The 10,000-nt window shown below is 35.0% G+C and overlaps 1 protein-coding gene across 1 annotated transcript in view; it reads left to right on the top strand.

Annotated features, from left to right (window-relative positions):
- Positions 1-10,000, top strand: part of LOC124951016 (homeobox protein SIX6-like) — a 49,018-nt gene that overhangs the window by 1,368 nt on the left and 37,650 nt on the right. The window contains exon 1 of the mRNA XM_047498691.1: positions 1-253. This exon is cut by the window's left edge and continues 1,368 nt beyond it. Coding sequence (XP_047354647.1) covers positions 1-253 — 253 coding nt within the window. The remainder of the gene's footprint in view (positions 254-10,000) is intronic.

Raw genomic sequence — 10,000 nt, 5'->3', positions numbered from 1 at the left:
TCGGCCCTGTTGACAAGTACAGAGTAAGAAAGAAATTTCCATTGCCAAGAACAATTTGGGACGGCGAACAAAAAACCCATTGCTTTAAAGAGAGAACTAGATCGTTGCTAAGGGAATGGTACCTTCAGGATCCTTATCCGAATCCTGGAAAGAAGAGAGAACTTGCTGCTGCAACTGGCCTAACACCGACCCAGGTTGGTAATTGGTTCAAAAACCGAAGGCAGAGGGATCGTGCTGCTGCAGCGAAGAACAGGTATATGTAAATCAATTTTATTTCTCTTCTTCTTTTCCTTTTTTCTTCTTTTCTATTTTATTTTTTATCATCCATGCCAATTTACTTTTAGATTTAAATTAGGAAGTTATTAGACTTTTTTTTAAAGAGACATTATATTTCTTTTAGAATAAAATATAATTGATTATATAAATCTATAAAATTCGATCGAATGATCGAGCCGTCTTTAAAGGGATGTGTTTATTAAATAAATAATAAATGGCTACCTATTGATATATATATATATATATATATATATATTCTTTAAATAAATAAATCATTCAACGATCATTAAAATCGAACTTTGAATGACACTATTGATTATTAAACGAAACGATCTCTTCATCCAATTCTTTATCTTTCTCTTTCTTTCTTTCTTTCTTTCTTTTTTTCTTTCTCTCGGTCGCTCGCTCGTTCGGTCGCTCGCTCCTTCTCTCTGTTACTTCCGAGAGCAACGAAGAAAATAATCTTCTTCTTTGAGATAAAGTCTATAGTGGTTGTTCGCGTGCATGACGCGAAAGATTTGTTCATTAAGTAGCGTTTAATGGAAGTTAATCGCGAAACGATTAGTGGTTTAGGTCCCTTTAGCCAGATTGTTGGTACTGTGTCGTCGACAAACGAGCCTTTGTGCCCGCCCCAAGGTCCCCGTTTCAAGGGTCGCGTAATTTCATTTTGACGTCCGACGGAGGGTCGCTGCCGTCGGGCGAACAACGATTTTCGAATTACGTCTTTCAAATTGTATTTCAACGTTGTTTTCTCTCTCTCTCTCTCTTTCTCTTTCTCTTTCTCTCTCTCTTTCCCGAGATGGCTTCTACGTACGACTGTTCGACGTCGAGATAATATTCAAATCGTTTTCTGACGCACGACAACCCTCGTCGTCTCGTCCTTCGATAAAGTAGAAAATAAACGAATCGAAACGATTATACGAGATCTTTTTTTTTTTTTCTTTCTTTTCTCTTGAAAATCGTTCAAACGTCTTAGCTATTTTTTTTGTTTATTTTTTGGGAATTAATTTATTATTCCTAATCTATTGACTATTTTCTATTTTTCTTTTTCTCCTTGATCTATCGTCGTTTCAATAAATGACAAATGTCATTCAATAAACAACTGGCAACACCGAACACTTTCCTCGTAGAAAAAAAAAAAAAAATTTTCGGATAGGTATTTCTCGTGGGTTCAACGATTACTATGAAAATTTCTCTATGTCATGTACATATTTTTCTTTTTATTACTTTTTACGTAAATAAGATCGTAAAAACTAAAATGTAATTCAACATATCAAATCCGTCATGATTTGTTAATTAACGATGGATAATTTCGAGAGTGTTGTAGGAGAGATAGAGAGAGAGAAGAAAAATGAAAAAAGAAAAAAGAAAAGAAAAAAAAAATGAAAAGGAGATATAAATAAAAATAAATTGCAGACAAGACCGTTAGGATTATATTTATTACGGTAATATCCCAGGTGTTTGTATTATATTGTCGTTTGTCATTCAATAAATGGACATCATAAAATACTTCCCTCTTAGCAAAGAAAATTTCGGCTAGGTATATCCCATGGGTTCAACGATTACTATGAAAATTTCTTTACTTCATATACATCGGAAATTCGTTAAAAAGAAAAGAATTTTGTGGCAAAATAATTATATATATTTTGTCATATTTGATTTATGACACTTTTTCGAAAGTAATAATTTCTCTTTTGTTATAAGAAAAACTCTTTATGTTTCTCTTTCGCTTGCTTTATATTCACCGAAAAACATTGTTTTCTTTTCTGGTTTGTTTTATTTTTTATTTTCTTTTTATCTTTTCCTTTCTCTTTTTTTTTTTTCTTTTTACTACTTTGTTTATTTTTTCTTTTATTTTTTTCTTTTTTTTTTTTTTTTTTTTTTTAATGTCAAAATCTTTCTCAATCGTCCTTTTTTTCCCCCGACGGCTTGAAAAAACAACATAACGTAGTAAATAAGAAATAAATTAATTTACGTGAGACTACATATCTTAAAAAATTCGTTTCAAATCGCCAACTAATAATATATCCCGATAGAGTTTATCGATCGCTTGATTTAAATTGCACGATTATATTAAAAAGAATAATAGAAATCTTAAATCGAATGAAAGTATTGGATTGAAGGAAAAAGACTATGTGACTAAGAAATTTATTTGTCAATCGTTTCTCAACGATTAATTGTTGCATTGACGACGTAAACAGAAGAAAAAACGTTTGACGGATAGCTCAGAGATGATTACCGGTGACCGTCATGCCGATGAATTTATTAAATATGACTAACAAACGACTATATGCCTAATAAAAGTCTAGAACTTGATAATGACAATCTAACTTAATATATATATATCGTTAAAGAATCGAGTCACGTATTTTTCTTTCTCTCCTTCCCTTCCTCCCACCCCCACTCTCTCTCTCTCTCTCTCTTTTACTCTTTGTCTCTATGTAAAATTCGTCGAATGTGCATGCACTTGCATCGAAAGTTACAACTACGACCCATATCTGTCGCCATGCGCGCTCGTCTATAATTATTGCGCTCTGAATGAAGTCATTAATAGTCATTATCTACGTCTACGGTGTAATTGATATATCGTTAACGGTCGACGATCGTCCAGGCATACTGGTCTAATTGATTTTGATGAGCTCCTGCAATCGGTAAGATTACACGTTTGAAGTTCAACTACGTCTTTAAACAGTATCAATGTTTAACGTATTAAACATGATAGAAATTACAATCAGAATAATCTATACTATTGATTAAGTGTTCAATTATTCGTTGATATGTAGATATATAAATAGATATATATAGTTGTTCATTTAGATATTTTACGGAAATAATAGAAGAGGAAATATCAATGTTAGATATCTAGAAATACAATGGTTAGATATCTATCATCGATGACGTAAAAGATGTTCTTCTATGTTCCTGGATCAAGGCCACGTTTTCTTATAGATAAACCAATGCACCTTCGTACGTATTCATATACGTACGGTGTATCAACGTCGACGAAAAGCTTCTCTCAAACGAAAGAAAGAAAGAAAGAAAGAAAGAAAGAAAGAAAAAAAGAAAGAAAGAAAAAAGGAGAGAGAGAGAGAGAGAGAGAGAGAAAAGATGCACAGTTTCCTTCAGAAGCATCGATTCGCGTATAGATATTCCAAAGTCTCAACGTCTCGTCCTTTTCCGATTTCTCTTTTATATTTCCATCCTTATTCCTTTGTAGACAATCTACATATCCATCGTGACCTCTCAACGTCAATTCAAAATTCTTTGAATTCCATCGTCCAGTTCACGAAGACCTTACGATATCTCACAATAAATAAATAACAATATGACAATATTACATAATACGTTAACATGAAACGGATATATATATATATATATAGATCTATTAATATCCTTCGTCAAAATTAAAGCTTTACAATTTCATTGAAATCAATGATATTCGAGAAAATATAAAGATAATCGTATTCAATACTTTTACTTTCTTTATTATCTAAATGCAAAAACTCTATATTTATTTTTATGATTATTTTTTTATAAAGAAATCCTTGTAATAGAAAATTTTAATAGAAACTTAGAAACAGAAGAATAAGAAATCTCTCTCTCTCTCTCTCTCTCTCTTTCTCTCGTTTTCTTTCATTATCAAAACGCGTACTATATATTGCAGTTGTCGTCATCGTCTGGGGTAGGTAGGGCAGATAGTATTATATATAGATAGTGTGCAGTATCCGCCCCGAGGATCCTACAAGGTCCTTTCAGAAATGTCGATCCGCATACTGGCAAGCTCGCGGTATATTTTCGCGGTCCAGCGAGCGAGTTATTCAATATGCTCAACCCCAAAAGCCCTGGAGCCATTTCCGTGCTTGCACGTTCTACTCGTTCGCACACCTTTGAATATCCAAGCGTGTAAGAATTCGCATACACGCACTCTCTATATCGTAATATACATATAATACATATTATATATTACACATATTATATGTATGTATATATACATATACATTTATTCGGTCCACGTTAGGTCACATTCTACGCTTTTACAAAGAACGAACTTGTACAATGTATGAACCCGAAGTTCCGTCGCAGTCAGGAAGTTAATGTAAATGTTAAGAGGAATAATTCATAAGGTACCTAATTCATAAAGATCGTTATTAATCTATCAAAGATCTCGACTTTCTATCGAATAATATTTGTGTGCGCGCTTATGTGAATTTCTTTATATCTCTCAAAAAAAAAAAAAAAAAAATAAAAAAAAATAAAAAATAAAAAGAAACAAAATAATAATACATATATTTTTACATATATTTATACATATATCTTTTTTCTTTTTCTTTTTTTTTTGTAAAACGTTTATCGTAAGATGAAAAGAGAATCGACTAAATCGTCGTAGTTGCCGTGCAAAAGGCGACTGTGAAAAAAAAAGCTTCAATTCGTAAATATTCGATTCGATAGGAAGGCTCCTTACGTAGGAAGGAGACGAGAGAAAACAAGAGGGGTTTTGCTCGAGGGTGCGTGTTAGAAGGGTGGGGATAACCACCACGGAAACCCTCGCGTTCTCTTCGGGGTAGCTTTAGTCGTTGAATGCGTATAGAGTCATATGTATATATATAGATATATATATATACACACATACACACATATACGCACGCGCACGCACATTCACGTTGGCGCTCGTACGCCCTTACTTCGTCTTCTCCACCTCCGACGAGTTATCAGATTTTGATAAAGTCCCGGGTGTATTAGAGAGCTACGCTGTTTGCGTTTCTACGCAGATCCTGTCTGGCTGGCACCTTCTCGTATATTTCCATCCACCCCATCCCATAACTCTTGTTCTTCCATCAGCATCTTCGCTCTTTCGTTCGTTCATTCGTTCATTCGTTCGTTCGTTCGTATGTACGTACCTACGTACATCTTCCTTTTTCCATCATCACGAACCTTACCACGACATCCTTCGTAAAAAAAAAAAAAAAAAAAAAAGAAAAGAAAAAAGGAAAAAGAGAAGCGAAACAATTTAATACGGAAAGCGAGGACAAATATTTTTCCTCCTTCTTATATGATTCTTTTCATTTTTCTTTTTTTTTTTTTTTTTGTTTTTTCTTTTCTCTTTATTTTTTTCATTTCCTGTTCCATGGAACCTACATTAAATTCTTTCCCTGGGCACTTTACTTCCTTAATACTCTTAACGCTTTTCCTTCAATTTTGCTCCCTCACTTGTAAGAGACGGCCAATCGATCGTAACAATCTTGACGCGTGAGATTTTATTTATTATTATATATAATACTTATAGCTTTTGTTATGAGAAACAGACGTTTGGTGCGTTCGATGATGAAGACAAAAAAAGAAATGAAAGAATAAAAAAGAAAAAAGAAGAGGAAAAAAAAAAAGAAAAAAAAAAGGATGAAAGAAAAAAAAAAGAAATAATAATAATAATAAGAAGAAGAAGAAGAAGAAGAAAAAGAAATTCCTTTTACGACACGGATCATTCATTCATTCAGACACACACGGTACCTTTTACGATAGACATTCAAGCACTTATTTACTAGATTCAAACCGGACCGTTCCCGTATTCTATTCGTGTCTGGTTTGATGAAAAATCGTAATTCGTCTCGTGTCGTTAAAAATGATAATGGCCAAGGCAAGATTTCTCCAAAGATTTTGCGATTAACGTCCGTTTTCATGATTTATGTCCTATACCGTGGATCTTACAACGATGAGAGAAGCTCTCCTCAAAGCTTTCGAATCATTACCGCGTCTACGAGCCTTCCGGTACCTTCTTCGAGTCACGGTCAAGTGTCACTCAGAGGACACCTCCGTTATCTTGATGACCTTAAACGAGAAAGGAGTATACAGAAGACGTGCGAATGTCATCGTCGTTACGCAATCTTTCGTCTTTGCGAAAAACGCATTCTTCTCTCTCTCTCTCTCTCTCTCTCTCTCTCTTTCTCTTTCTATCTTTCTCTTTTTAACGACTCCTAGATGGGACAAAGTTCTTCCGTGTGTGCAATTGCAGATGAACGACGACTGTACGACAAGGAGAATTCAGTTGTTAAAGGAAAAGAAAAAAAAAAAGAAAAGAAAAAAAAAGAAAAGAAAGAAAAGGAAAAAAAAATAAAGGGGGAAAAAAAAAAAGGAAAAAACTAAAATATTACTATAATCGAGATGAATAGAGAACCCCGTTGACACATTATTTCTCACATATACAGATAGATAGATGGATAGATAGATAGATGGATAGATGGATAGATACATAATTTTCTCTAACGAAATTATACCGCATTTACTTACTGCAATAAACCTTTTATTCGCATAATCAAAACTTACAACTCGAAAGTTTACATTCCCTTCGAATGATTTATTTATTTCAAATGATTTTTTTCTTTATCATAGATCTATGTTAGAACGATCGTGTATGAGTGTATATGTAATTTGTGGAGAAGTAAATTCAAAGTCGAGTGAATCGTTTAATCGCGCATCAGAGAAATTGTATTTCGAAACGTTAGTCATCGAGACTAGTGGAGACGCGTTCAACCGTATTAGTCGGGATAATGACTGAAGAGTAGATACATTCGAGAGAGAGAGAGAGAGAGAGAGAGAGAGAGAGAGAGAGAGAGAGATCGAGAATAAAAGAGAGAGCGCGCGCAAGAAAGAAAGATAGAGAGAGAAAGAGAGAGAGAGAGAGAGAGAGAGAGAGAGAGAGAGAGAGAGAGAGAGAGAGAGAGAGAGATTGCCAAAAGCCGGAGCTAGCAAAAGAAAAGGCGTACGAGTTGGTAGGATCGACGCGCGAAGAGCGAAGACAAAGGCAATGATTAATTCCACGTTGGATGTCGAGGATCATTAGCGGCAGACTGCCATGACACCTGCTCGCACGAGCCCTTCGTGATAGATTACAGGGGCCCAACAGTCAAGGAAAGAGAAAGAGAGTGAGAGTGAGAGTGAGAGTGAGAGAGAAAGAGAGATTGAGATTGAGAGAAAGAGAGAGGAAGAATCTCACATTGGATCGTCCAAGCCGGATTACTAATGATTCCGTATTTCGACGTTTCTGAACGATATTCAGGAAGCGATGAAAAAGAACTCTAACACGAAGAGTAGTAGGTATGTACTACTCTACGACTTCGCGTTCAGGGTGGCCAAGGGAATTCGCGTGGCAGCTTTTTGTCAAAAGATTGTCACGACGTAACGTGATTGATGGGCTTTCTGCTACTTTTGGTAGAACGTTTTGCGGCAAACCAATGAGAGAAAGAGAGATAGAGGACGCAGTGTGTAAGAGAGAAAGAGAGAGAGAGAGAGAAAGACCAGATAACTATCGCTTGATTCGTCCTCGGTTTTAGGAGAGAAGAGACCGCTCTGGGAAAAACGATAAATTAATAAGGCCCAAAATCGTCAGGGTGTGATCGGTTGTTCGCGTGAAACGAGGAACCGTCTAAAGAGGGGAGGGAGAAAAAAAAAAGAAAAAAGAAAAATAAAGAAAGATAGCACTGTCTTTCTCGAAACGATTTCGGATCGGAAGAAACGGTTGCATCATCATCATCATCATCATCATCATCATCATCATCATCATCATCATCATTATTATTATCATCATCACCATTATTATCATTATCATCATTGGGACGATTCTCTAATTGAATTTGTCATATCCAACATTTTTCAAAAACTTTTATTACCGATGTTCCATCAGGGAGTCGAACTTATCGATACGTCTCATTGAAAATAATTTTTCTTTTCTTCGTATTTTTTCATTTTTCGTATTCTCTTGTTTTTTTATTTTTTATTTTTGTTACTTCCATGCCGAAGATAAAAAAAAAAATCTTTTTCTTTTATAGAAAATACAGAGTAGACTATACCGGTCTCGTATTACAACAATCCGCGTTATACGAGTCCAATAAGTAATACAATTTCAATATTATCGTATTTCCAACATATATTATATTGTGTCCTATTAACAACATCAGATATTTCAAAATGTTCAAATTAGATGTTACGTACGATTGTATACACATTGTATATACGTAGTTGTTATATGAATTGTAACGATAGATCAAATACAATCAAGATCAATACGACTGACAAAAACGAAAGTTTCGACTCTTTCCGACTTTGTCATCATCTGTAAACCAATTAGAAATATTTTAAATAATTATATTATATCTATTAAATATGTGTATTTATATATCAGATATGGATACATATTGTGAACGTACAAATGACAAATTTCTATTTTCGTTCTATATAAATATCGTGTAATAAATATTATACAGGATCTATTAGTAATTGGGCATACGTTTCTGAAAGATTTTGAATGAAAGAAAAAGAAAGGAGGATGAGTTAGTGGAAGTTGGAAGAAGAAGAGGAAGAGGAGGAGGAGAAGGAGGAAAGAGGAAGGAAGGAAGGAAGTAACAGAAATAGGTAATTGATGTGCGTGGGGCAGCTGTCACTTATTTCCGCGACTATCGCTTTTTGTTTCATGACGAGAAAAGAGAAAGAGAGAGGAAGAGAGAGAAAGAGAGAGAAAGAGAGAGCCCGGTGGCTGTTTTCACGGGATCGCCATGGGGGTTCCCCTCTCTGATCTAGCACATACATATCTCGCGTATTAGATCGTTCGCGCGAGTTGCTTCTTAATACATATGTGTGTATCTACGTGCGTGTATATGCGTGCGAGTTAGCAACTTAGTAGAAAGGGACAGAAGGAGAAAAAATATTAGGGCGAGATATTGGACCACAAGTTACTAATTCGTTCGGTGATATCGATTCTGGTCTCGAAATCGCTCGGTGACGTGCATCGAGCAATTTCTCTCACATTTTACCTCTCTCCCTTTTCCTATCCAACAGTCAATACTCTTCTTCCATTCTATCGTTTACTATCGAATGCTGATCCTTTGTCCTTACCTTATTGATGAATAGAAAGAGAGAGAGAGAGAGAGAGAGAGAGAGAGAAAGAGAGTAATATGTGCCAACGACACACATCGTTTACCAAACCGATTCTCTCATCACGCCCACTTTCGTGCTCGATACCTATGTATGTTCCAAAGAGATCGTTTATTATTACTATTATTATTATTTTATTATTATTATTATTATTATTATTATTATTATTATTGTTATTATTTGCTCGATGCACGAGACATTTTCCATAAGTTATTTTCGATGAATCGGTGGATAATTCTTTTTTTTTTGTACTTCCTTCATCTTTCTTTTTTTTTCTTTTTTTTTTTTTGTTAATTACTATCCTCAAAAAAGAATCCTATCGAGAGTGTTAAAAGAAAGTCAAAGGTGTCCTAAGTTGGCAGGCCTATCCATTTCTACTATCCCTTTTGTTTCCATCCCGAAAGATGATGCCATAAGAAGAAAGAGAAATAGATGGACAAATATATATATATATATAGATATATATATATATATATATATAGAGAGAGAGAGAGAGAGAGAGAGAGATAGATTTAGTAGGATGGTAGTTAGATCATCGATCGCCAACGATCGTTAATCGTAGAGACATAGTAATTGCCGCTCATTAGGGGGCTAAAGGAGCGTATTATGTGGCTTGAAAAGAAGAACGTTCAGGCGAGAGAAGAGATGCTGATGGTTAAGGTGGTAAAGATAGAGGTGATGGGAGAAGAAGGAAGAGGAAGAAGTGGAGGAGGAGGAGGAGGAGGAGCAGAAGAAGAAGGAGGAAGAGGAAAAGGAGGAGAAGGAAGAAGAAGAAGAAAAAGAAGAAGGTTAGGTGAAGTGA

Source organism: Vespa velutina, chromosome 8 (assembly GCF_912470025.1).
Source record: "Vespa velutina chromosome 8, iVesVel2.1, whole genome shotgun sequence".
Lineage (NCBI taxonomy): Eukaryota > Metazoa > Arthropoda > Insecta > Hymenoptera > Vespidae > Vespa > Vespa velutina.
This window is presented reverse-complemented; position numbering and strand designations above follow the sequence as displayed.